This window comes from Malurus melanocephalus, unplaced genomic scaffold (genome assembly GCF_030028575.1).
Source record: "Malurus melanocephalus ecotype Western Australia unplaced genomic scaffold, MMel_1.1 scaffold_243, whole genome shotgun sequence".
Taxonomy (NCBI): domain Eukaryota; kingdom Metazoa; phylum Chordata; class Aves; order Passeriformes; family Maluridae; genus Malurus; species Malurus melanocephalus.
Window position 1 is genome coordinate 384,594 of NW_026623475.1, and position 25,015 is coordinate 409,608.

At 50.8% G+C, this 25,015-nt stretch overlaps 2 protein-coding genes across 5 annotated transcripts in view; one reads left to right on the forward strand and one right to left on the reverse strand.

The window, feature by feature from the left end:
• Positions 1 to 1,702: 1,702 nt before the first annotated feature.
• Positions 1,703 to 23,731, forward strand: RBM15 (RNA binding motif protein 15). Of its 3 annotated transcripts, none has more exons than XM_057375257.1 (4): positions 1,703 to 5,590; positions 8,972 to 10,558; positions 19,161 to 19,325; positions 21,046 to 23,731. In XM_057375257.1, the coding sequence occupies exon 1, from the start codon at positions 1,776 to 1,778 to the stop codon at positions 4,599 to 4,601; it is 2,826 nt and encodes a 941-aa protein (XP_057231240.1). In that variant the 5' UTR covers positions 1,703 to 1,775; the 3' UTR covers positions 4,602 to 5,590; positions 8,972 to 10,558; positions 19,161 to 19,325; positions 21,046 to 23,731. The 3 variants fall into 3 exon arrangements, with proteins under 3 accessions (XP_057231240.1, XP_057231241.1, XP_057231239.1); XM_057375258.1 differs by having other exon boundaries at positions 1,703 to 5,222; XM_057375256.1 differs by having other exon boundaries at positions 1,703 to 10,558.
• SLC16A4 (solute carrier family 16 member 4) overlaps positions 21,435 to 25,015 on the reverse strand; it is a 15,475-nt gene continuing 11,894 nt past the window's right edge. For both annotated transcript variants that reach the window (XM_057375267.1, XM_057375266.1), the window contains exon 9: positions 21,435 to 21,732. In XM_057375267.1, coding sequence (XP_057231250.1) covers positions 21,578 to 21,732 — 155 coding nt within the window. In that variant the 3' untranslated portion in view covers positions 21,435 to 21,577. The remainder of the gene's footprint in view (positions 21,733 to 25,015) is intronic.

Consider the following 25,015-nt stretch of genomic DNA (forward strand, 5'->3'; position numbering starts at 1 on the left):
GGCTGAAGTTGGACCTTAGGGAGGGAAATTTTTTTTTAAGTTTGAGAGATGCATCTCTTGTTTGGATGGAGAAATGAAGAGGTGCTGACATGAGGGTTTGGAGTGCAAAATTGGGGCTTGAGGAATTCCAGCTGTGGTTTGGTTGTGAATTGGAGGTTTGAGAGTGAAATTGGAGTTTGGGTGCTGGAATTCTGGTATTATTGGGGGAAATTAGGGTTTAGGGGGATGATTTATGGGATTGTAGGACGCAGGGGCAGCAGTTGCAGCAGGGTTGTGGGATCCAGCCCTGCCTCAGCTTTCTCCCCCTTTTTTTTTTTCCCACCCACACTTCCCACAGGCAGAGCAGAACAGGAGAAAGCGCAGAAAGCGCCCAGGGCAGCGGGATTCTCACAAAACACAGGGATTAGAGCYGGATCCTCACAAAACRCAGGGATTAGAGCCGTTCCTGCTCCACGGGAATTGGGTTTCCCTGACCCTGAGGCCACGGCGGCGCCTTCACCCCAGACAGAACCCAAACCTCTTCCCCATTTGCGAGAACCTCCGAGCTCCAGCTCTCCAAAACGGAAAGATGGGACCACTGGTGAAAGCAAGGATGTATAAGGACAACCACTGTGTTGTGAAGCTTTGAATGGTAAATATTTCAAGCGGTCTGGAGGTCCCGAGCAAGGTGTGACCGTGCCACAAGACAATCCTTGCAGAGGAGCGCGGGCCGCGCCCTGGGGTGCCCCACAGACCTGCGGGGCTCTCGCAGCGGCACCGGCAGCGTTCCGCTGTATTCCCTGGTGCGSACACGCACAAAGAAACAGGGGAAGGACGGAACAGGCACTGAATGCAGCCAAGCTTTCTCCTCTCCACCCTCGGCACGTTCAGTGCAGCCCGGCTGGTGTACCAGCGAGCTGACGGGACAGACACGGAGCCCACACGCACCGTCCCCTCCGCACCGCAGCCCGGCGCGCTCTGAGCCCTCAGGCACCGCCGCACCGAGAGCTCTGCCCCGGACCGCCCCCCTCCCCGTTACGACCAATCGGAATCAGCGCAAGCATGATTGATTTATAGCCCAGCCAACCAGCACGCTGCCYGTCTGCACCCAATCAGATGCCTGGGGAGATTTTCTCGCCCAATGATAAACCAGGAGTGGAGTTGGTGGGCAGCGCGCGCTCCTTCGTGAGCGGCGTAGGGATGAGCCAATCAGAGCTGCGGGACGGATGGRACCAGTGACCAATGAGGAAAGGGGGCGGGGAAAGGCTACTCGCGAGATTTTGAGAGGGACGATGGGAACCCGCGTCTAWRGGAGAGAACCAATAGAAAAGAGTGGGGCGGGGCMGCAGCACGGCTATTGTAAATGGCAGGTACGACAGCCAATCAGAAGGCAGAAGTGAGCTCGGCCCGGTGTCCAATGAGCAGCGAAAATCCTCCCAGGGTTGAACTACCAGGATTGACAGGTGGGGCCGTCCAATCAGATCACCGCGCCCTTTCTAACTGCCCAATGAGCGAGCGGGGCGGGGAAGCGCGCGACGGTAGCAACTCCCGCCCTTCCCCGCGGGAGCACGGGGCTGGCTGGCGGATCGACAGCGCTCCGAGCCAATGGGAACACGCAGCGCCAGGCGGTGGGCGGGGCGCCCCTGCCGCGACGACCAATGGGTGAGGGCGCCGCCCCGGGCAGCCAATGGGCGCGGGGAGGGGCGGCGCGCGCTGCCGGCGCGGCTCCCAAGATGGCGGCGGGTGCGTGAGCGGGGCGGTCGGGGAGGCCCGGCGGGAGCGCGGCCGCCGCCGCCATGAAGGGCAAGGAGCGCTCGCCCGCCAAGGCCAAGCGCTCCCGGGGCGGCGAGGACTCGGCGTCCTCCTCCTCCTCTTCGCGCGGCAGCAAGAAGCCGAGCGGCTCGTCCGGCGGAGGCGGCGGCTCCAACGGCGGGAAAGCGGTGTCGGCGTCCGGCGAGAGCAACAGCGGGAGCGGCCGGCGCGGCACCCACACGGACAAGGGCGGCCGCGCCGGCAGCCGCGAGTACGACACGGGCTCGGCGGCGGCTGCGGGCGGCGGGAGCCGGCACGGCTACAGCGGTAAAACAGCGGAGGCGTCGCGAAGCAGCAGCAGCCGCGGCGGTGAATCGCGGGCGGCCGCCGCCGCCGCCTCCTCCTCTTCCTCCTCCTCGGAGCCGGGCGGCGGCGAGTACAAGACGCTGAAGATCAGCGAGCTGGGCTCGGCGCTGAGCGACGAGGCGGTGGAGGACGGGCTGTTCCACGAGTTCAAGCGGTTCGGCGACGTGAGCGTCAAGATCAGCCGCCTCCCGCCCGGCGCCGGCGCCGCCGACGAGCGCGTGGCCTTCGTCAACTTCCGCCGGCCCGAGGACGCGCGCGCCGCCAAGCACGCCCGCGGCCGCCTCGTGCTCTACGACCGCCCCCTCAAGATCGAGGCCGTCTATGTCGGCGGAGGCAGCGGCCGCCGGCGCGGCAGCCGCTCCCCGGCGCTGCTGGACAAGGAGTCTCCCTACGGCACGGCGGCGGTCGGGGCGGTAGCGGCGGCCGTGCGGCACCCGCCGGCCGGGGCCGCGCAGCGGGCGCTGTCCCCCGCGGGCAGCGGCGGGGCCTTGGGATACCGGGAYTACCGGCTGCAGCAGCTCGCCCTGGGCCGGCTCCCGCCGCCGCCGCCGCTGCCGAGGGAGCTGGAGAGGGAGCGGGACTACGGCTTCTACGAGGCGCGGGTGCGGCCGGCCTATGGGCTGGAGCGCGTGGCCGGAGTGGCGGCGGCCGGGGGATTCCGGGGAGGAGGAGGAGGAGGTGCCGGAGTGGCCAGCGAGGAGGAGATCAGCCCTGAGGATGACCAGAGAGCCAACCGCACGCTGTTCCTGGGCAACCTGGACATCACCGTGAGCGAGTCGGACTTGCGGCGAGCGTTTGACCGTTTCGGGGTCATCACCGAGGTGGACATCAAGAGGCCGGGGCGTGGGCAGACCAGCACCTATGGGTTTCTTAAGTTTGAGAATCTGGACATGGCGCACCGGGCCAAGTTGGCCATGTCAGGGAAGGTGCTGCTGCGCAACCCCATCAAGATCGGGTACGGGAAGGCCACCCCGACCACCCGGCTCTGGGTGGGTGGCCTGGGGCCCTGGGTGCCCCTGGCTGCCCTGGCCAGGGAGTTTGATCGGTTTGGCACCATCCGCACGATYGATTACCGCAAAGGGGATTCCTGGGCCTATATCCAGTACGAGAGCCTGGACGCGGCGCAGGCAGCCTGCACCCACATGCGGGGGTTTCCCCTGGGGGGGCCGGATCGCCGGCTCCGCGTAGACTTTGCYGACACGGAGCATCGGTACCAGCAGCCCTACCTGCAGCCTTTGCCCTTGCCGCCCCCGGCTCATTACGAGCTCGTGGCGGAGGCGGCTGCTTTTGGGGCTCACCGGGGAGCACCCCCCGACCCTCTCCGGGGGGCCCGGGACAGGACACCACCGTTGCTCTATAGAGACCGTGACAGAGACCTTTATCCCGAGACAGAGTGGGTGCCCCCRCCGCCCCCTGTGCGGGACAGGAGTAATCGGGCAGCTGCCTATGACCCACTGGAAAGCCTGGAGCGCCGCCGGGACGGGTGGTCCTTGGAGCGGGACCGCGGGGAGAGGGARCTGGGCAGTAGCAGTAGGGATCAGCCTAGGAAACGGAGGCTGGCGGAGGATGGAGGCCGGCACTTGGACCGCTCTCCCGACAGYGAGCGCTCCTCTTCCTCCCGAAAGCGCCACTGCTTGGCCACAACCTCTCCCCCGGACCGTAGCCCCGAGCTCCTCGGAGGCCGGGAGCGTTACAGTAGTGACCCCGAGCGCTCRTCCCGCTTGCTCCTCTTGGAGCGACCTTCCCCTGTCCGGGAGTCCCGCCGGGGCAGCCTGGAGCGGGGGCAGAATGAAAAGCGCGACCGCAAGAATTCCGCAGAGCGGGAGCGGAAGCATCGCGCCACCGCCGCCGCCCAGGAGAGCAAAAGTCCGGCCAAAAAGGACGAGCGGGYGGCGGAGGGAGGCGGCGGAGGCTCCCGGCTCAAACCTCCTCCACAGAAACAGCAGCAGGACGGAGCGGCGCAGGCCGGGACGGCGCCCAAGCTCTGCTTGGCTTGGCAGGGGATGCTCCTGCTGAAGAACAGCAACTTCCCGTCCAACATGCACCTGCTCCAGGGGGACCTCGGAGTCGCCAGCAGCCTCCTCGTGGAGGGAGCGACAGGGGGCAAAGTGGCTCAGCTCAAGATCACCCAACGTCTCCGTCTGGACCAGCCCAAGCTGGAYGAGGTCAACCGGCGCATCAAGGTGGCGGGGCCCAATGGCTACGCCATCCTTCTGGCTGTGCCCGGCGCCTCAGACAACCGCTCCGCAGCCGGAGCTGCCGGGGCCGCCACCACCTCCACGCAGAGGCCGCTCAGGAATCTGGTGTCCTACCTAAAGCAAAAGCAGGCTGCTGGAGTGATCAGCCTCCCTGTGGGGGGGAACAAAGACAAGGAGAACAGCGGGGTCCTGCACGCCTTCCCGCCCTGCGATTTCTCCCAGCAGTTCTTGGACTCCACGGCCAAAGCATTGGCCAAATCAGAGGACGACTATCTGGTCATGATCATTGTCCGTGGGGCATCCTAAGGCCCTCGTGTTCTGTTCCCAACCCTGCCTACTCCTCCACGCAGCCCCTCCAGCGTGTGCCAGGTGCTATGGGATACAGCCTTAGCCAGCCCTGTCGTTATTTTAATTAGATCTTTGTTTGTAGGTGACTTTCCCGGCCCGATTTTCTGTTACTACATTTTTCTATAAAGGTAGAAGCCAGAGAGGTTGGTTAGGAGTAGCGTGAATAGGATATTTTGAGAATTCCCTATCAGTGGGGACAGCAGGGAGGCTCAGCCTGCTTTGATTTACAGAAAATAGAAAAGAAAAATAAGAAAAACTGGGGTGGGGAGGGAGGGGGGAAAAGAAAAGCTCCCGTCTTCTTGATTTTGATTCATGTCCTTTTTTCATTTCATGTATTTTAAAGCAAGTCCCACGAGCTCATCCTCGAGAGAGCTCTAAACYGAACAGACCAGATTTAAAGCACTCAGTGGAAATGGAAAACCACACTTTAATAACAGACTGGTGTCAGCTCCTCTTTTGAGTCCTTGAAATTCCGTGTCGGCCTCAGGCCAGCGGCCCTTTGGCCCGTGGGATCCCTTCCCTCGGGAGCCTCAGTGGTTTCCCCRTTGAGTCGCGTGGCTCAAGGTCGACGTTTTTCAGGTGAGCAGCAGCTGCTCTCGGGTACACAGCAGAACACTGAATTCCTTTTTGGAAAGGGATTCCTTTTTTCATCCAGGTGCATGCACTGAAACTGGGCTTTTTAACAGGTGTATTTCCCCCATTTCCCRGTGTATCCCATATGTGCACTTTGGGTTTGTAGCAGTGACAAGGTTTGGTGAAGAGCTGAGGACTTTGTTACAAACCAGGAATGTCTTGTGCTCACTCTGGTGTGCAGGAAACCAGGAGGTGCTTTAAGGAGAACTTGAGTTTTATTGTGGGGTTTTGGTTTTACTGCCTTTTTTTTTTTGTTGTTTTCCAAGAGTTGCAGGTTCAGTGGGGTCTGGTTCCACAGTGCAAACTCTGAGCAAGTAAGTGCTTCTCTCCAGAGATGCTTTTAATTCTGTGATAATTTAATTACACAAAAGTTCTCATTAACATTTTACCTCTTTGTTAATAGCAAGGAACTGCTGTCTGCTAGGGACTTTTCAGGTACAGTGCAGCGGGCATTACATGAGGTTTATCATGGGCACCTGGAGTAAAGTGGTTTTAGCATCTCTGAGAAATTCCGAGATGCCGAGGTTTGAGCTCTTGTGATTCAAGGATGAAAAATTTTTCTTTTTTTTTTTTTTTTCTTCAAAGAGCATAGTTAATTTTTTCATATTTTTTTCCCAATCATTGGGCACTTTTCTCCAGCTGTCTTGGCCACTTTGGTAATCCAGGCATTTAGGAGGGAAGAAGGGATCTCAATCCCTGATGGGGTCTGATTCCCTGATACTCTGTTTAACAAACAAAAGGATGTTGCAGCAGCTTCTAAACTGAAGTGTAAATCTGACTGTATTGGCCCCAAAATTGTAATCTTGCACTTAAACCCAGAATGTAATCTTGCACTTAGCCATGTTTTCAGGGATTTGGGCAATGGAAAAGTGACGCTGCCTCACTCGGTCCATGCTCCGATAGATTCCTTGGGTGATTGATGCAGGGATGAATTGATTTCTGTTACTGCTTGCATGGCAAAAATCAAAGTGTGGAATAGGATGCGAATGGGAGATGGAGGAGGAAATGTCTTGAATGTATTTTATGGGTGTAACTGAACTTGCATGAGTTTCTGTCACGAAAATAGGAATTTTTGTTACTGAACCACTTGTCAGAGAGGGCTGTGGTTTAAGAGGGCTTTGATTCCTTTATCTGTCCAGAATGAGTGGACACAGTATCCCAAACATCACGGTGAATTGAGAATTCCAGTGTGGCAGCATATCTTGAACATAGATTTGGTTTTTATAGCTACTTTTTTTTCTAAATGAAAAGGTGAAAGCCTCATTTAATGCTCTTAAATTTGAGGGTGAAATCCAGGATTTCTGGGTTGTCCTTCAACGTGAATGTAAGAGATGGCAGAATTCAGCTGTTCAGCTTACTATTAACAACGAGAATTTTTGGGAATGACACCAGAAATGCAAATCATTGTGTTGAAGAAGATACAGCRTATTTACCACTTACTGCAAAGAATGTTTTAATTGGAGCAGGTGCCTGTTGTGTGTCAGCAGGTGATCAATGCTGCAAGTGCTGCTTGTACTCAGAGGGAGCTTTCKCATTGCATCTGACAGGAATAACTTGCAAGAGTTTTCTAGGAATGAGACTTGAATGGCTGGGAATTCAAATCTGCCCAACACCAGGATAAAAAAAAAAGCACTAACGTTTGTGTTGGGCGCTCAAAGTCGCTGAGAGCAGCATTTGTTCCGCTGATCCACAGCAGGCACCTGCTTAAAAACCTGTAAAACTTGGGGTCAACGTAGCTTGTCAAAGCCAGCTTATTTTGGGAAGGCCTTTTGGGAAGGGCATTTTAGGTGCTCTTCCATTTCCCTTGGGAAATTGCGGTGATTCCACCTGCTGCTGRCTGTTAAATTGTGCTGCGCTGGAGGGCGAGAAGGAGCGGGCGAGGCTGTGCTTGACTCCAGGTTTTCTGGTTCCTTATTTAATGAAGCACCTGCTTCTTTAAACCTGGTTTATTTGTGGTTGCTGCTCTGTTTTGTAAGCAAGGATTTTAATACCCTTTGAGGGTTCTTGTGGCGAACCCTTGACTGGCAGCTTTTTTTTTTTGCCAGCACTGAATTCCCGTGCTGCGATCCCGGCCGGTGCAGCTGGGCAGACCGTGCTTTCCTCCTTGGTCCGAGGTGTTCCCCATTGGAGTAACTGTCCACTGAAGTCGGCTTTGGCCAGGGCTGAAGGTTTAGAAGCCTGTGGGTGATACCACTGTGTGTAGAGCAAACCAGATGTAGCAGTTGTTGGCTCTCTCCTCATGTCTGGCATTACGTTGCTCCGGCGAGAGCTCAGTATTCCCTCCCGACCTTGTGTGCAGCTGATGTTCTTCTATTTCATTCGTGTGTTGAATTAGCCTGGAAAAAGGATGTCCTTTTCCTGAATCATTTCATCCTTGTGCTTTACGCTTTGGGGAAAGAACCTTAAATGACTCGTGGTTTTGTTGGAGATTTTAGTTGGTTGTTTTATTTCTTYCAATTGGAAATTTTGCGCAACTCCCTTGGCCGCCGGCCAGCGGCTTTGTTTGCTCCTGGCGAGCTACTGCCGCGGGAACACCGAGGTTATCCTCAATCCAGAGGTTTTTGGGGTGCAAATATCGACACATCCTTGTCAGCCGCRCAGAGAGAAAAGGGTGTTCTTGCCAGGCACGCAAACCTTACCCTCTCTCGCTTTTGTTTCCTACAAGGATGTTAGAGATGGAATATTTTGGTGACAACTTTCTCGGCCCCTGTGGAGAGCAGAGAATGAGTTTTAATTTCTTGCATGGGTTTGGGAAAAACCCTCTGGTTGATGGTAACTGAGGTGAAAGGCCTGAGATATTAATGGGGAGGAGGAGTGAATCAAAATTGTGAAGACAGGTTCTAAAACTCTGAGGACTCAGGGAAAAACGGCTTGGAAAATGATAATTCCCGGCTCTAAACAAAACAGTGTTGAGGGCAGCGCTCCTGGGGAGTGCTGTGCACCCAGAGGGGAAGAAATGGTTGCCATGTGGCTCTAGAGCTTTTGGGGTTCTTTCCCCTTTGTCGCCCCRTTTATTTGTTTCTAGGACAGATATTCCAATGATTGATAGACTGAACAATGAGGTGATTTTTGTATCAGGCTTAAAGCAGACCGGGTGGTGCAGAGAACGGTTCGTTGAATATTCATCTTCCTGCAGTTCTGATTGTGTGAAAACGATGGCTGAGAAATATGACTTGAATAGTAACGATTTTAAATTCTATTGGGCGTGTCTTTGATTTGACCTTTTCTTTAATATTGGCATTGCCTGCCATTAGAACTGCGCAGCGAAACGAGAGCAGAAGAGCTGTGTAACACTACATTTCATGGTTTTGTTGATAAGTTGCCTTCAGGAAATACCCTGTGAGGAAAGCCAACCGAATTAGCRAGAATTGGGTTGGTTTTTCTCCTGGTTGATGATTTCAATGTGCCCTGTCAAATGTTACTGCAAATTGAGTAATCATCAGTACTGTAAGCCTAGTTTAATCCTGGTCCAAAAAAGAAGCCCTGCACTACTTGTTTTGCATCTATCCCTTGAAGGCGACTCCATTCCGAGGTTTCRTGCCCGTGGGTGGTATTGGTGCTTTTTTGAAGTCCAAGTAGAGTATTCAGAAAGGCCTGGTAGCTCTTTATGTTCATCTGTATAATGTAGGGAGGGGAAAAACCCAAATCTGGTGTACACATTTGTATTGAAATAACRTTTTCTTTCCTCCTGCAAGCAAAGCTGGTGGACTGCAGAAGACAACCGCATGGGATACCAAGCTCTAATGGACCTTTGGAAAGAGAAGCTGTGGCTTATGTGGAATTTACATGGGCCTCCTGATGGAAGAAAGCTTATCTGTTTAGTATTTGTGCATTTTACTAAAATGGCAGCTTTAAAAAAAAAAAAAAAAAAGTTGTGTATCTGCTATTGTGATGCCAATGCCCGTGTTTTAAGTGGAAAAAAAAATGACCTCTTTGCTTTGTGCTGTGTACACAAGATTGCTGGAAAAGTAAAGGAATACCCTTTTTATGGCTCACACAGCTTAAAAGTAGCTGTCACTCAAACATGCGCTCACAGTTGAGCTGATTTTGTTTCATTCTAAATAAATTGTTTCTTTTGAGGAAAATGGTTTTTCTGCCTGGAAGTGAATTGACGACAAACRTTTGGCCCCCCTGTGTTGGCAGCGGAGGGGTTCCTGCTGCTGCTGCCCAATTGAGCTGATAGTTGTGGGTCTTGAGCAAGAAGCAGGGAGAGCACCGACACTTTTCGCGTTGACCGACCTGTGGTACCAGTCAGAAGAATTTGTAGCTGATTGCCTTGCTGTGGCCCCCGTGTTTGCAGTGAAAAAGGGGTCGCTTGCTGCGTTTCTCCTCAGCAGGACGGGGCAGCGGTGCTGCTGCTGGCACGCAAGAAGCAGGGAAGCACYGCCCTGCGCCTCGGAACGGTGGCCAAGTTTGGGGCTTCGCTGGTTGGAAGAGCCGGAGTTCCTGAATTTTAAGTTTCTGATTTATTTTGTTCACCCAACATGTTTGCCTTTAGTTTTGATTCTTGTTTTTTTTTTAATTTTGAAGAAAAAGAGTTTCGAAATTGCTTTGAATCTTGCACGTAAAACCTTTGCACCAAAAATTGCCAAAAGAAAAAGAAATGAGTCCTTAAAAGTGTTTAAATGCTGTTAATAAAGCCTTTCCYGCCGTACGCGAGGCGCTCCTCCATCTCCAGGGGCTTTTCAGCAGTTGTGGGTTTAGTGCTGAATGGATGAAGAGTTCCTGAGAGCTGGAGGCGGTAATTTAAACCTTTGCTTGGTGTCTCAGTGCCTTATTTTGACCGGTTTCGAAGCCTCACGCCTCGGATGTGCATGTGCCCTGCTCGCGTCCCGGCCCCGCCGCGCGCTCCGTGCAGCCGCTCCCGGTGTAGCGCAGCTGGGGACAGGAGAAGCCCGAAAACCTCGTGCACTGTAGTTCTCCTGTCCCGGGGGCTCCCGAGCTTTGGAAAGCYGTTCCCGTGCAGGAGCACAACGCCGCGTTTGCCGCCGGAGACTTTGGGGAGCGTCTGGAGGACGGCGGCCGTCGAGAGGAAGCTGCCACCGCTGCATCGTCGGCTTCGGGAGCTCCGGTGCTGTYGAGTTGGTGTGATGTGCCATGAAGATGCCGTGAACGGCAGCTTGCCCTGTTTGCTTTGACATGCTTTACCTCCGTGGAGAACCCCTGTGCCCGGGCARGATCTTTGCTAGGCTGCAGATGCCTCTCAGCCGACGGACGCTGTGGTTGCGCTCTGCGAGGCGTCTGTTTCCCGGGGCAAAGCGCTGTGTAAATCCCTAAAACAGGTAAGGGGCTGGAGGAGGTTGAACTGAATAATTGTATTGTGAAAGAAGATTGTTCACCTTTTATTTTTGCCTTGATTCTCCAGTTGACTAACTCTTACTAAYGTGTTTTCTTCCTCTGGGAATGGGAGCGGAGGAGCCGAACCTTGGAAGTGCTTCCCTGTTTTTTGGGGGGTCCCGTTAACCAACGGGGCCGTGCGGATAAAGCCACACGTTCTCAGCTTGGCGAGCTGGAGCTGTGATTCTGACTTCATGAACTGCTTGAGTTAACACAGCTTTAACCCAGAATGGTGGTTATCATTTGTTGTGTTGATAAGGAACACCAAGCCAATGATTTGGCAAATTATCTGTGTTTATGGGATGCTGGTGTAATCATTTAAATGAAGCTGTTTGTTGTAAATGGGAGCAATTGTAGCTGTTGCTGGTAATGAGGGAAGGGAATTGGAGAGGGGAGACTCAGGAGATGCCTTTTTGTTCTAGAAGTTTGTGTTTGTAGTTACAATTCCTATTATTTGCAATGTATTTCTTTTGCTGTTGAGCTACTGCTTTGAAGTGTTGGACAATAGGTCTRGGGCTGGTGGCAGTCACAGGAGATRTGTTTCAGCCYCTTTGCCTGGGCTGGGGGGTTGATGCTGACAGGAGATAGATGATCTCTGAGTGTACCCAAATAAAGGGGATGTTTTTAGCAAGCTGCTCACCTGCTCAGGTTTCCAGCTGTTTGTGTCCAGCTTGGACACTACCRCACTTTTTGGGTGTGCTTGGAAGTGTCAGTGGCTGTTCCAGAAGAGTTCTGCCTCTCTGAGTCAGATTTCCATGTCTGTTTAACTGGGAGATGGTTCCTTGTCTCCTGTAAATGATGTATTTATTCCAGAGACTTGGAGGGATGGTGGGATGCGGTGTGGGATGGTTGTCCTACAGTCGCTTTGCGCTAGCGAGTTGTTTATCGAGGGCTGGATCTGCCCCTGTGCCTCCTGAAGGGCGTGGAGAGATGTTCCAGGTAGAGCCAGGCTGTTGTTAAAACCAGTCTTTYGGAAGGGTTAAGTGTTCTTTATGCATCATATTAATTTGGCTAATGAGACTTCTGGGGAAAGTGGATTTATAACAAGAACCATTTAATTAACTGCACTGCAGCAGAGAGCAATGGGAGCGGATTAGATGGGAGCCGGTTATTTGAATTCACACATTTTTTTAGAACTGTGCTTTTACCAGCTGCAGCTGAATTAATAAGTTTAAAACATCAGATGGCCCAGATTCCGCTCTTGGCCAATAACGAGCCTGTGCTGGCCTCATGCTGCTGCTTTACTATGAAATGGCAAATGCTCTTGGAGGATGCACTCCCGTCTCTGGGTCTGGGGCGAAGAGCGAGCGGGGTTTGGTCAAACAGGCAGAAAGGCCAGGGGAAGCCGTGGAAAGGCTCTTGGGCTGATGGCTTTGTGATTCCCGTTGTGTCTCCTGCGGTTCTTGGCTCGCAGCCCTGTGCCTGAGTGTAATTAGAGCTGCCTTGGGAACTGGGTGAGGTAAACTCCCGAGGCAGAGAAAGCTCTGAGGGACCGGCTCAGCTGCACGTGGCGTGATGGGTTTGACAGGAGCCTGCTGCCGTTCATCCTCTTTGTCCGTGTGCTGGTGGAGGTGCCTGCAGCAGCAGTACAGAACGTGSCTGCTGGCACAAGAGTCCCCTGCTTTTTCCACCCTTTGCATCCCACTCCAGGGCTGTGTTAATTAGGGTTTAAACATGATTAGAGCCCAGGGATGTGGATSCTGTGCTGCTCTTGCTGTGCATTTATGGTTTACCCCCTCCCAGCCCAGGCTCTCAGGTTTGAGCTTGTGTGTTGTCCCAGGATGGGAATGGGATGTGGCCGGTTCCACGGCTGAGCCGATGAGCTGCAGATTAATTGTGGGTCACGGCTGTTTCATCTCCTTATCTGCCTGCCTTGACCTTCATACCCAGTTCTGCAATTGGATCTGAGCATCGGGCTGGGGGTTTTTAGCTGCCTTCAGTATTTCCTGTCCCCAGATCCGGTGATAGGTCAGGCCAACATTTAGCAATACACAGAGCTTGACCCAGCCYCGAGCTGGCAGCTTTCCCTGGTGTTTGTGCCCTTTGTGCAGGCGAGAATCGGATCCTCCAGCCRGRATCTCCTTTCAGATGCACGTGCTGYGCTTCCAGCCTGTCCAGYTGRACATTTTAGGTGTGTSTGAGSAYACCAGTGTGGSTTTGAGGACACCAGTGTGGGTTTGAGGGCACACGAGGGGTGCAGAAGGGCTTTGAGTGAAGGGAAGCCAGCGAGGTCTCTCAGGGTGTTTGTTGGGTTCTGTTTGCCCGCGGAGAGATGAGCTTTGGGCCACGGAGGTGTTTGCAGCCCCCTTGGCCAAGGGATTGCTTTGATTGTTGCCAGCCTGAGCTGCTCCAGCGCTGGCCTGGGCAGAGGTTCAGGGCAGGATGAGGTCGGGAACCACCCGAGGTGCTGTCATTGAGACTTGTAGGGAGCACATGGTGAGAAAAGGGGGTGTTGGTGTTTGTTGTGCTGCTCCTCTTGGGTGGATGAAGACAAGACTATACAAGAATGCAGGAGGGGSTCTTCATTCAGGAACTGGAGTGACAGGACAAAGGGGAGTAGATTCTACTGAAACAGGGGAAATTTTGGTTAGATACTGAGACAAAATCCTTCCCTGTGAGGGTGGGGAGGCCCTGGCRCAGGGTGCCCAGAGAAGCTGTGGCTGCCCCTGGATCACTGGGAGTGTCCAAGGCCAGGCTGGATGGGGCTCAGAGCAGCCTGGGACAATGGAAGGTGTCCCTGCCRTGGCAGGGGGTGGAATGGGATGAGATTTAAGGTCTCTTCCCACCCAAACCATTCCAGGGTTCTGTGATTCTGACACCTCGTGTTTCACCTCTCTCAGCCCAGCTTTCCCCTCTGGCACTGAGGTGTAGCACGTTCTGAGCTCTGAGATATCTGAGAGTGCCTTTGCTGTTCCTYGTGGCACCCAGAGCTGCATCCCCACAGGCTGGGAGAGCCCAATCCCAAATTCCCCATCCCTGTGACCACCCCTSTGTCAGCCAGGGTCKCTGTGGGTCCCTCCCAGTGTGACCAAAGAGCTCAGTTTATTGGTGTTCTGTTTGCCCCTGGGGTGCTGTAAAGGCACCCTTTGCCTCTTCCTTCCAGAGTGCAATCCTGGCTCTGTCTCRCCCACGTGAGGAGTATCTGCAGGGGAAAGTTTTGCAAAGCTCTGTGGTGGCTTCAGAGGCAAAGTCTGCTTTGGAAAAGAGACTTTGACCCGTGAATTACTTCTGGAATTGTCTGTGGCCATGAGCCAGAGCTCCCATCCCCTCTGTGGTTTCTGCAGGCCGGGAAGTTTTCCCATGGGAATCTCAGCTAAAGCTAAAATTTCCAAGTTTTCAAACATCTGCTTTAATTTTTRTTCAAGTCAAGTCGCTGATTTTATTTATTTTATTCTAGTTGCTGATAAATTCCCATAACAGACTTCCCTGAAAACCGTTATCATATCCTTAAAGGTTTTTATTATTATTTTCCAAACAATCCCACCTCCTATGAAGCCTTTCAGCTGCTTGGGAAGGGAAACTTTTTAATTCAGCCTTTGGTGAATCGCAGCCTGATAACGCTCTGCATCGTAAACACGGCTGCAGGACGCATTCTAGGCAAGAGGGGAAACCAGCACCAAAAAAAAAAAACTGTTCCTGTTATCAGTGTGTGTGAGGGCGAGTAAACAGCCCAAACCACACGTGCTATCTGCCAAACAGGACAAGGGAAGAGCAGCCACGTTTCCTGTCGCTGGAAGGCTCTGTTGTCACATCCTTACCCAGCGATTTGAAATTGCTTTGGGTTTTTTTCGTGTGGCTCAATGTAAACTTAAAAACCCCAGTGGTGTTGGAAGCTGGAGCACCTTGCCTGGGGTGTGTTTTGTGCTGCCACAGCTGGGAAAAAGCCTCTTGTTGCCCTTTAAAATGGGAATYATGTCGATTTTCCCCCCTGTGGTTAATGGGCATGCTGGGAGCTGCTGTTTTGGGGTGGCACCGCAGACGAGCAGCTTTGCAGTGGGTTTGGGTTCAAACCACCGAGGTGCCTGGAAGGGGTCCAAGGGAGATCCCAGGGAATGGGGTAAACCCAAAATTCTTGCCCCTCAGCCTGGTCTCAGCCCCTGAGGTGGGGATGTGATTCCCCACCAGCTCTCCAAGCAAACCCAGAGCTCAAGAAAGAACCRAAATAATCCCAGCCTAGTCCTTGGAGCGGATTTCATGGTGAGATAAAGATTGTCCTTATTATATGATGAACATCAGGGTCAACTTCCTGTGTGCCCAGTGCTGGCTTTATCAGCCCTTGGCATCTGAGGAGCGCTGGGAAAGTCACAGCTTTGGTTTTTAGTAGATTATGGTCATGCAGAGCCTGACCACAGAGAGCGCAGGGCAGGGAGAGGTTTATTCTSTGTATTTTGGAAGGGCTAAATCCGTGTTTTAAATGCTCTGTCCTGACTTTCAACGACCCAGAATAAAGAACAAGGAAGGGAAACCTGCAGCTGGCAACCAGGACACTCAGGGGGGTGTACAGGGACTGTATAAATCAATAATATAAAATKACATAATAATATAAATTAATAAAATAATTAGTAATATAAAAATAAATTAATAAAATAAAATAATTAGTAATGGGAAATAAATTTTTATATAGAATGATGAAATAATAATATAAAATAATGAAATAATAAAATAATAATATAAAATAATCCTGGTTGGAATGGGGGGTGCAGTGTGATTCCTGATGGGATCTCCAATTGCACCAACTTCCATAGCTTTGATAGACCCGAGCTGAGGCTTAGCAGCTCTTTATCCTTGCATGTGGAGCATCACTTGAAGCGGGTTTAAAACCCAGCAGGTGCCCACCCCRTAAATCAATCCTGGCAGGCTCTGGGAGCAGGTCCTGGAGGCTGCCCAGGCTCCTTTTTCGGGATTACACCTRGGAATAAATCCCTGACTTGCAGTGGAAAAGCATTTCCTCCCCAGGAAGGGTGGCCCCCRTGCAGCCCGACTTGTTCAGATAACACAAACCCAGGAGTTACCCATAACTGCTGTGTTTTGTTGGAGAAGCCAATTCCATGTTTTCTTCTTSTTTTCTTAATCCTGTGATGCTAAAATTAATCAAGATTCAGGGAATCAGTCCTCTGTCTGTTAGTGCTCAGAAAACTAATTATCTAAATTCTGTTGTTCAGGTGTTTTTTTCCAAAGGGACTCAGGTGTTGTACCAGGTCTTTGTTGGGATATAGAAAATTGGAGGCTGATTCTTTGKGTTTCCTTGGCCACTCAGGTGCCTTCCAKGCTCCCTGCAGGTCACTGGATTTTTTAGAGAGGTCTTTATCATTTGGTTTCTCTGCAGCACAGGTTTGACACYGTTTTTAAACCAAAGAATCCTGGTTAAAGTGCTGCCAAATGCCATTTCTTACCCAGATCCAGCCAGCCGTGTCACRTTATCCCACATGGGCAGGAAAACATTTCCCCAAGTGAGTYGGGGCAYRGKGCTGAGGTTGACATCAGTTTTATCAGGGGTTTGGTTYATTGTCAGTGAAATTATGTTCTTGGAAAGATCCAGGAAGGTGATTTCTTTCCAGTGCRAAGTGTGGAGATATTGAAATTTGGAAGYGGTTTCCTTGGTCAYTCGGATGCCTTCCAGTGAGCTCTGGGTCACTGGATCTTTTGGAGAGATCTTCAGCATTTGGTTTCTCTGCACCACAGATTTGAGTTGATTTTTAAACCAATGAATCCTGTTTAAAGTACTTCCAAATGCTATTTCCCATCCATATCCAGCTGGCCATGTCACGTTATCCCACGTGCAGATGATGAGYGTGGGCAGGAAAATGTTCCCCAAGTGACTCATGGCACAGTGCTGAGGTTGGCATCAGGGTTTTGGTTTATTGTCAGTGAAATTATGTTCTTGGAAAGATCCAGGAAGTTGTTGGTGWTTYCTTTTGCAGTGCAAAGTGTGAATATACTGAAAATTGGAGGCCRTTTCCTTGGGTTCCTTTGGTTCCTCAGATGCCTTTCAGGCTCCCTGCAGGTCATTGGATCTTTTAGAGAGATCTTTATCATTTGGTTTCTCTGCAGCATGGGTTTGACATAGTTTTTAAACCAAAGGATCCTGGTTAAAATGCTTCCAAATGCCATTTCTTATCCAGATCCAGCCAGCCGTGTCACGTTATCCCACATGGGCAGGAAAACATTTCCCTGGGTGACACTGGTTTTACCAGGGGTTTGGTTTATTGTCAGTGAAATTATGTTCTTGGAAAGATGCAGGAGGTTGTTGGTGATTTCTTTCCAGTGCAAAGTGTGGAGACAGTGAAATTTGGAAGTGGTTTCCTTGGTCACTCGGATGCCTTCCAGGCTCCCTGCAGGTCACTGGATCTTTTGGAGAGATCTTCAGCATTTGGTTTCTCTGCACCACAGATTTGAGCCGATTTTTAAACCAATGAATCCTGGTTAAAGTGGTTAATCCTTCCTGGTTAATCCTTCCAAATCCCATTTCCCATCAAGATCCATCCGACCACGGCACGTTATCCCACGTGCAGAGGGTGAGCGTGGGCAGGGAAATGTTCCCCAAGTGACTCATGGGACAGTGCTGAGGTTGGCATCGGTTTTACCAGGGGTTTGGTTTAATGTCAGTGAAATTTTGTTTTTGGAAAGATCGGGAGGTTGTTGGTGATTCCTTTTGCAGTGCAAAGTGTGAAAATATTGAAAATTGGAGGCCGTTTCCTTGGGTTCCTTTGGTTCCTSKGATGCCTTTCAGGCTCCCTGCAGGTCAYTGGATCTTTTAGAGAGATCTTTAGCATTTGGTTTCTCTGCAGCACAGGTTTGAGACCATTTATAAACTGATGAATTCGGGTTAAAGTGCTTCCAAATGCAGTTTCCCATCAAAATTCAGCCACCCACAGCACGTTATCCCACRTGGGCAGGAAAACATTTCCCYAAGTRAGTCGGGGCRYGGTGCTGAGGTTGACATTGGTTTTACGAGGGGTTTGGTTTATTGTCAGTGAAATTAAGTTCTTGGAAAGATGCAGGAGGTTGTTGGTGAATTCTTCCCAGTGCAAAGTGTGAAAAATTGAAAATTGGAGGTGGTTTCCTTGGTCCCTCAGATGCCTTCCAGGCTCCCTGCAGGTCACTGGATCTTTTGGACACATCTTCCGTGTTTGGTTTATCTACAGCACGGATTTGAGATGGTTTTTGAACCAATGAATCCTGGTTCCCATCCATATCCAGCTGACCACAATGCATTATCCCCTGTGCAGAGGGTGAGCATGRGCAGGAAACGTTCCCCAAGTGACTCAGGGCACAGTGCTGAGGTTGACATCAGTTTTACCAGGGGTTTGGTTTATTGTCAGTGAAATTTTGTTCTTGGAAAGATCCAGGAGGTTGTTGGTGATTTTTTTTCCCCTGCAAAGAGTGAAGGTGCTGCTTGTGACGTACACGAGGGTGGAAAACAGGAGGAATCAGGTTCTCCTCTGCTTTCCCAGCACCAAAAGGGATGGCTGGGAGGGCAGTGCATTTAAACGAAGATTTTTCATGCTCAGGATCATTTTTAGCCACTGCTCATTTTCTCTACCGCAGATGAGTAAGGAAAGAATTTCCCTTGAGTAGAGGAAACATTATCAGGAATAATTTCTGCATGGAAAGGGTGGCYGGGTGCTGGCAGGGGCTRCCCAGGGAGGTTTGGAGTCCCTATCCCTGGAGGGGTCCAGGGAATGGCACCCAGGACATGGCACTGAGTGCTCCAGCTGGGGACAAGGTRGGGGTTGGGCACAGCTTGGACCCCATGATCGTGGAGGGCTTTTCCAACSTTTGTGATTTTGGGATTCTGTGAAGGCAGTAGAGACAAAAGGGATTTTCTAATCCACCTCAGAGTGCAGCTTTTAACCCCATCTGCATCCCAGCAATCTGGGGATTGCATTTCAAGCAAGATGCAAGTCTTGCATTTCACACACCCTGTCATGTTCTGCATTGTGCAAAAGCAGTTTTAAGCAGTGATCTGCGAGGTGACTTCAGTGGGATTAATGCCTTAGGATTTTTTTATTTCTATATTTTTCATGGATCTGTATTCGTGTAATTCCCTAGTGTGCAGCACTGAGCTCCTGTTCAGCAGCTGTTCTCCCATCTTTAGACAAAACAATTCCTCTCTGGGCTTAAAATCCAAGGACACCTCACTGCCTCAGAGCCCCAAAATATGGAAACATCAGAGAACTGGGGGGAGCAGCTTGGGGGAGCTGACACCATCACCTGAAGGTGTCATTGGAGAATTGGGGCCCGATGTGTTCATGAGACAGAAYTGTTAAAAGGTGAAGATCTCGTGACTCGGGGTCCGTTTTGGGTGTAGCCTCAGGAGGAGGCCTGGATTAAATTTTCCTGCTTTTATTCTCCTTATCTTTGTCTGGCCTCTGGTTCAGGTGAGCCCTGTTTTAGCCATCAGGATGGGGAATCTTTTTGGGTAGAGGGGTTCCCTCCTGCTCACTGCTGCTCCCTCTCGTGTTGTATCCTGCGAGTAAATCACTGCCTTTCCTTCTCAGAGCTGCCAGGGGAGCTCAACCATCTGTTCTGTGCTTGCYTTCTCAGCACGAGCCGTGAGCAGAGAAGTGTTTGACCACCAGCCRTGCGGAGACAAAGATTTGAAGACTCTTCTCCCCCTCCCAGCCCGCTGGCAGGATGGTGCAGGGCCCCTGGGAGGAGTTTCTCGTTGTGAGCGTTGCTTTCCTCAGCAGTTTTTTGGATAGACAAGAGGTACTTGTGGCTGGAGAAAGGTGCTTTGGCTGTGCTGAGTTATTTTGGGGGCAAATAAAGGCTGGTGGTGCCCATCTGTGGGGTGGGATGTGGGAAGTGGGAGCTTCTGAGCTGTTTTGCTCCTCTGCAGAAGGAAAGAGAAGGGGGACAAGCACTCCCATTTTGTTAAATAAAGGCAAGGAATTGGTGTTGGTCTGATGGGGAGACAGGGAGGATTCTCCTTAAAATCCTGGAGGTTTGGGGGGAGGTTTGCTGGAGCAGCTGGGATGGGAAGTGTGGACACCACGTGCTGCCAAGCTGTTCCTTGGTGGCAGAAGAGGTGAAAACATCACARGGCTGGTGTTGAAAGGAGGAAGGTGTTGAGCAGAGGCTTCATTTCCAGGGAGAGGAAGTGAGCAGAGTGCAGGGAAAGGTGCTGGGATTGTGCAGGGTGGGAGCAGCAGGGTGAGGAGCTGGTGGCTCTTTCCATCCCCACATTKCTGTGGTCACTCTGTTAAAAGCCAAAAGCACCGCTGCTCTTAGGGAGGTGCAGGATTAGTGGGGTTAAAAGCTTTAGGGTAGGAAAACCTGAAGCTGAGGCTCCCACATCATTCCTGTCACAGCAGTGAACCAGAACTGCTGGTGATGTTTGATTTGGTGACAGCACAGTGAGGAATTTTAATGTTTCAAGAGGKGAAAACTGTAATTTTTAAATGAAAGCTTCATCCCTGCTGCAGGAGGTCTTGGCTGAGATCTTAGTGTGGGGTTGGCTGAGTTCAGTTCTTCCCTCCTGAACTCCTAGTGCCTTAAACACTTCAGAAATAGGAATCCTATCCAGGAATCCTCCTGGCTTGGGAAATGCCCTCTCTGGGTCCTGTCCTGGCTGCAGATATTAACTGGTCCATCCCCATCAGAGTGTTGGATGCTGAGATTTGAGGTGTGAAGGGAAGGTGGTTAAAGTGTGAAAGGACCATTCCCAAAGCACTTGGTGCCTACGGATTCCTGGGAGAAGCTGGGGATCAGCCTATGAGAAATGAGCTGTTTTGTAGCACTGATATTCCCCATTCCCTGTAATTTTTCCCTCATTTCAGCAGTTTCTTTGSTTCTTTGTGCTTGTGGAACTGCTGAGTTTGGCCCATCATCCAAGTGGAGGAACTTTCTTACCTGTRACAGTGTTTGAGCTCCTTAAAACTGTTAAAATATTCTGGAGCTTTTTATTAAATATGGAGCCCACCTCATTCTGGGCTGGAAATAACCTGTTTTACGCTTTAAAGGAGTGYTTCTATAGGGGAAACAACTCTTGATGGCTTAATATTAAAAAAAGAGATGAGGAGAAAAAAGGGGCAAGAAAAAACGAGGGGTAGCTAAATCTCTTTACAATTTAATAATTTTTTTTTTTAAAGAGAGAGGTAAAAAGAAGGGTGATGCCAATGCCTGGAATGAATATCCCAGACTGATGTAATAATTTCAGATATCTGGTGATAATACAAAAAAAATTACAGCTTCACTATTGTAAAGAAAGTCCAAGCTAYTGTGTTGTGTTTTACCAATCCAAATTCAATCTGTGGGATGTTGGTTGAATGCAGGCTCCGCACTGGAGCTGCCTTTGTGGAATCCAGGGAACCTCTGGGTGGTTGGGAAGCTGGGAAAAAGGGCAGAGTAGGCTCAGGGGGGCGGGATTTGGTCTCTGGCTTTGCTGTGTGGCAGTTCTGGCTTTAATTAAAACTGGTTTTGCCTCCAGGTCCTCTGCACTGTGGCAAATGACAGCGCCTGGGAGATGGAGCAGCGTCCTTCCCGCAGAGAGAGGGCTCATGGAGCAGCTGTTGTGCCTTTCCTCATGGAAGTACAATCCTTATCTCCCTGTCCCTGCCCTCACAGCCCTCCCCAGGGCTGCTCCTTTGTGTCTGAGCAGAATTAGCTGCAGTTTCAGGCTGTGCTCTGGCACTGGAGCTGCTTGGCTGCTCATCCCTCGAGGTGAGTCAGCTCCGCTCGGGGAGGGAGGGACRGAGCTGTTGGGCTGAGCACGGCAAGGTCGAGTCTGAGAGACAGAAAAGCCCAGCTCAGGAGCAAAGGAGCAGTGAAACCCAGCTCCACGGGCTGCATTTCCCCATCCAGTAACACCCTGTGCTGTGCATTTCTCAGCTGGCTTTAATCAGGAGAAATACCCCAATACACAAATTGAATGGCAGCCAAAAATTCCAATTTTCGGTGTTGCCACCTTTGATATTTCCCAGTGCAGGCAATGGCTTTTGCAAAGCCCAACCTTTAAAACTTCAKCCAGACCTGGGGTTCTTGTTCAAACTGGCTTTTTTTAGCTTCCATCTTTGGGCTGAAGGCTCGAAGAAGAAGGARATAGGTGAGATGAGAGCACAGGCTCCAGCGAAGAGGAAGGAGCAGACRTAGGTCTGGGTGTAGTCATAGAGCCACCCTGCAGGAGAAAAGGTTGTTATTAAAGCTGTGGGATTTTTCTCAGGGAAAAACATCATTAGAGGAGGTGGGCGGGAGGCAAAGGATATGTGTTCTCATCTAAGAATTCCTCAGATATTTCCTTTAAATTATTTTAACTCTTCCTGGGCAGCATTTCCAGTAAGGAAATCACATGTAGGTCRTTCTTCCCAGAGCCAATTCCAATCCTTGTAGTGGACAAGGGGTTTAATTTGCTTGAATTCAATCCCTGAATTATTTTTATTTTCCTGTTTAAATAAGTGGGCCAAAAGCAGCTGATGGAAGTTCCCATTGGATTGATGGGATGMGTTGCACGTGTTGGTATTTGCAACATCTGGGCTGCAATCCCCCTGYGCTCCAGCCTTGTCTTCTTGTGAGCAGACCCAGTTTTGTGCCTCTTGTCTGACAGGACAGACCCCAGGCCAGGAGCTGGAAGTGAAGACGATAAAAGGAGCTCTTTTAAAGTGAGGACTTTAAAGGAAAAGCTGAAATTCCACGGAGCCTCAGGAATCCGTGGAGGACATGGGTTGCCTTTTAAAGTGTCCTCCACGTGTTGGGTTTGGTTCTGGCAAATCACCTCTTTGAAAGGTGGAGAATTCCTCTCTTGGAATTTAAAATCTCCAAAGTGATGGGAGATGCTGCTGCACATCAGARAACCCAAATCCTCTCCCAAATGTGGTGTGGGGTGGGTGTGGGGCAGCAGCTGAGCCAGATCTGCTGGCGTGGAACACGATTCCCCTGGGGACATCTGTGGAATCCACACATCCCTGGGCTTCCACGATTTACAAAACAGCAGAGCTGGCCCAAATCTGAGATTCTTAAACCCACTAAGGGACATGATGCAGTCCCTGACACCCTGGGGTAAAATGCCGGTAGAATTTGGGGATCCATGCTGGGGCAGAGGCACCGACATTTCTCTGCTGCAGATTTCCACAGCTGCAGGAAGGGTTCACAAAGCACAGGAAAAGCTCAGTTTCGGTTTCTCTTGGCTCATTCCTGTCTCGGGGGCAGTCCCTGTGTTTTTTCCTCAGGGATGGAGCTGGAGRCTGCAGTGGGGCAGGAGGATCCMGTGGAGCTGCCCTGGGTGACTCTCCCATGACCCCGAGGTTCTTCTCAAAGGTCGGATCTGCTTTTGCTGCCGGGAAATCTCTGGGATTTGGAGAGGAGAAGAGATGCTGACGTAGTTATTTGTGAGCTGAACAGGACAGAGTGCTCCAGTTGAGCTCTGATTTATTGCAATTTTTCTTAAAATAGTCTTCAGGATGTTTTTAAAWTTTTTTATTTTCCTGGGKTTTTTTTTGGTGCTGAATAAGATTTAGGTRCAGTGGGATTTACCAGCATTGCCTCACTGATAACACAGCCATCACCTTCCATCACACCCCAACCTTTTGAAGCAACTCCAGTRTCTGTACCCCCAATTTTTTTCCAAAAAATAATCACTCCTGCTGCAGAAAACCAAATTAGGAGCTTGTGCTGCTCAAACTCCAGCAAAGCAGCAGTTTTGTAAGGAATGCTGGTAAACCCCAGGCACCAATGTGATTCAAAGCAAACATTCACGGCACTGCTGGTGCTGCCAGCTGGGTCAGGCTGTTTCAGTGGTGCTGCTGATCTTTAATCAGAAGTTTTATTTATTCCTGATGCCCCAATGAGCAAAAGTTAGGGGRAAGGGGAAGGTAAAATTTAGAAAAGATCTGAATGGGCGAATCCATCCTCTCCACTTCTACCATCCAAATTTTCTGGGAGTGGAGTTTGTGCTCTGGGGGCTGGAATCTCTTTCAGAATTTGCATTACGTGCTTTGGTTCAGCTCTCTTGTGCTCAAAGTCAGTGGTTCACACTTGTTTCTGGAGTTTCTCCCCTCAGCTTGCTCCTGGCTGCCAAAATAACATTTGTTCTGGTTTKGGTTGGGATTTTTCAGCGTGGCAGCATCCAGARGTGCTGGAGGATGGGGAGYTCTGAAGGAGAATCCAAACTTTCCRTTTGGGTCCTGYGGGCTKCCCCYGGATTTCAGGGCTTTCAGCTGAACAGATTTGCAGGTAAATCACGTTTTCCTTGCCTTAGTTTTGGTCTAACATGCAAATTGGGCAGTTTTAACCTTTGCAGTTCTCATTATCCATTATCCATTTATCCATTATCCATTTATCCATTATCTATTATTTATCCACTGCATAAAAGCCCTTGAGTTTGATAAAATTGGAATTCTAAACTCAAATTTTTTGGGAGGTGAGAGCACCAAATCCCGGGGTCTCACAGGGTGTTTAAATCCTTCATTCTGCAAGGAGTTGATGGGTTTGGACACTTCATCAGGGTTTTTTGGTCACACTCAGTTCTYACATTTTGAGCTGCACWGGAAGRGAAAAATGCAGAATTTCTCTTGGATCCCAAACCTGGATCCTGAGCTCTGGATTGTTTCCATCTCGCTCTGCCAGTAACGAGATGGATCAGGGAGAGTTTTGCTTCTTGGCTTTATTTGACTTCTCTTTACCCCACCTGCCTGATTTCCACAGAAAGCTTTTTGCAGGAAAYCTCCTTGCTGTACCAAATCCACTGCAGAAAGCAAAAAACTTGCCATTTGTGTAAAAATATTGCAGGTGGCTGGAAATTTCACTGCAATCTGAGCGTGGATTAGAGACAGCCAAGTTATTTAGCCCCTGCTGGATGTTCCYGTGGCAGGGAATTTAGTGGGATCGAGGAGTTGCTCTCTGCTGGATGCACACCTTGTTCCAGCAGCAGAGATTTGGGATCCAGGCTGTGCATCACCCTGGCAGGGGGAAGCACACTGGCAGTGAAATTTTTTGGCTGCTTGAAATTGCATCCACAGTTTCAGTGTTTTACCAACCCAGGGATATTGATTAGGAAAATAGATTTTTTTTTTTTCCTGTGCTGATGGAAGAGCAGTGTTGCTGGAAGTTTTCATAGAGCTGGGATTTACAGAATCTTTGGCAGCTTCAAGCCAGATGCCTCTGCAGGCTGGGGCAGGAAACAAAAAATGATGTTTTGGGTTGGAAAGGACCCCAAAGCTCATCCCATTCCACCCCTGCCATGGGCATGGACACCTTCCACTGTCCCAGKGTGCTCCAAAYCYCATCCAGCCTGGCCTGGGACACTTCCAGGGATCCAGGGGCAGCCACAGCTTCTCTGGGCACCCTGTGCCAGGGTTTTCTCACCCTCAAAGGCAGGAATTCCTTCCCAAAATACCATCTAACTCTGCCCCATTCCCTGTACCCTGTCCCTCCATCCCTTGTCCCCAGTCCCTCTCCAGCTCTCC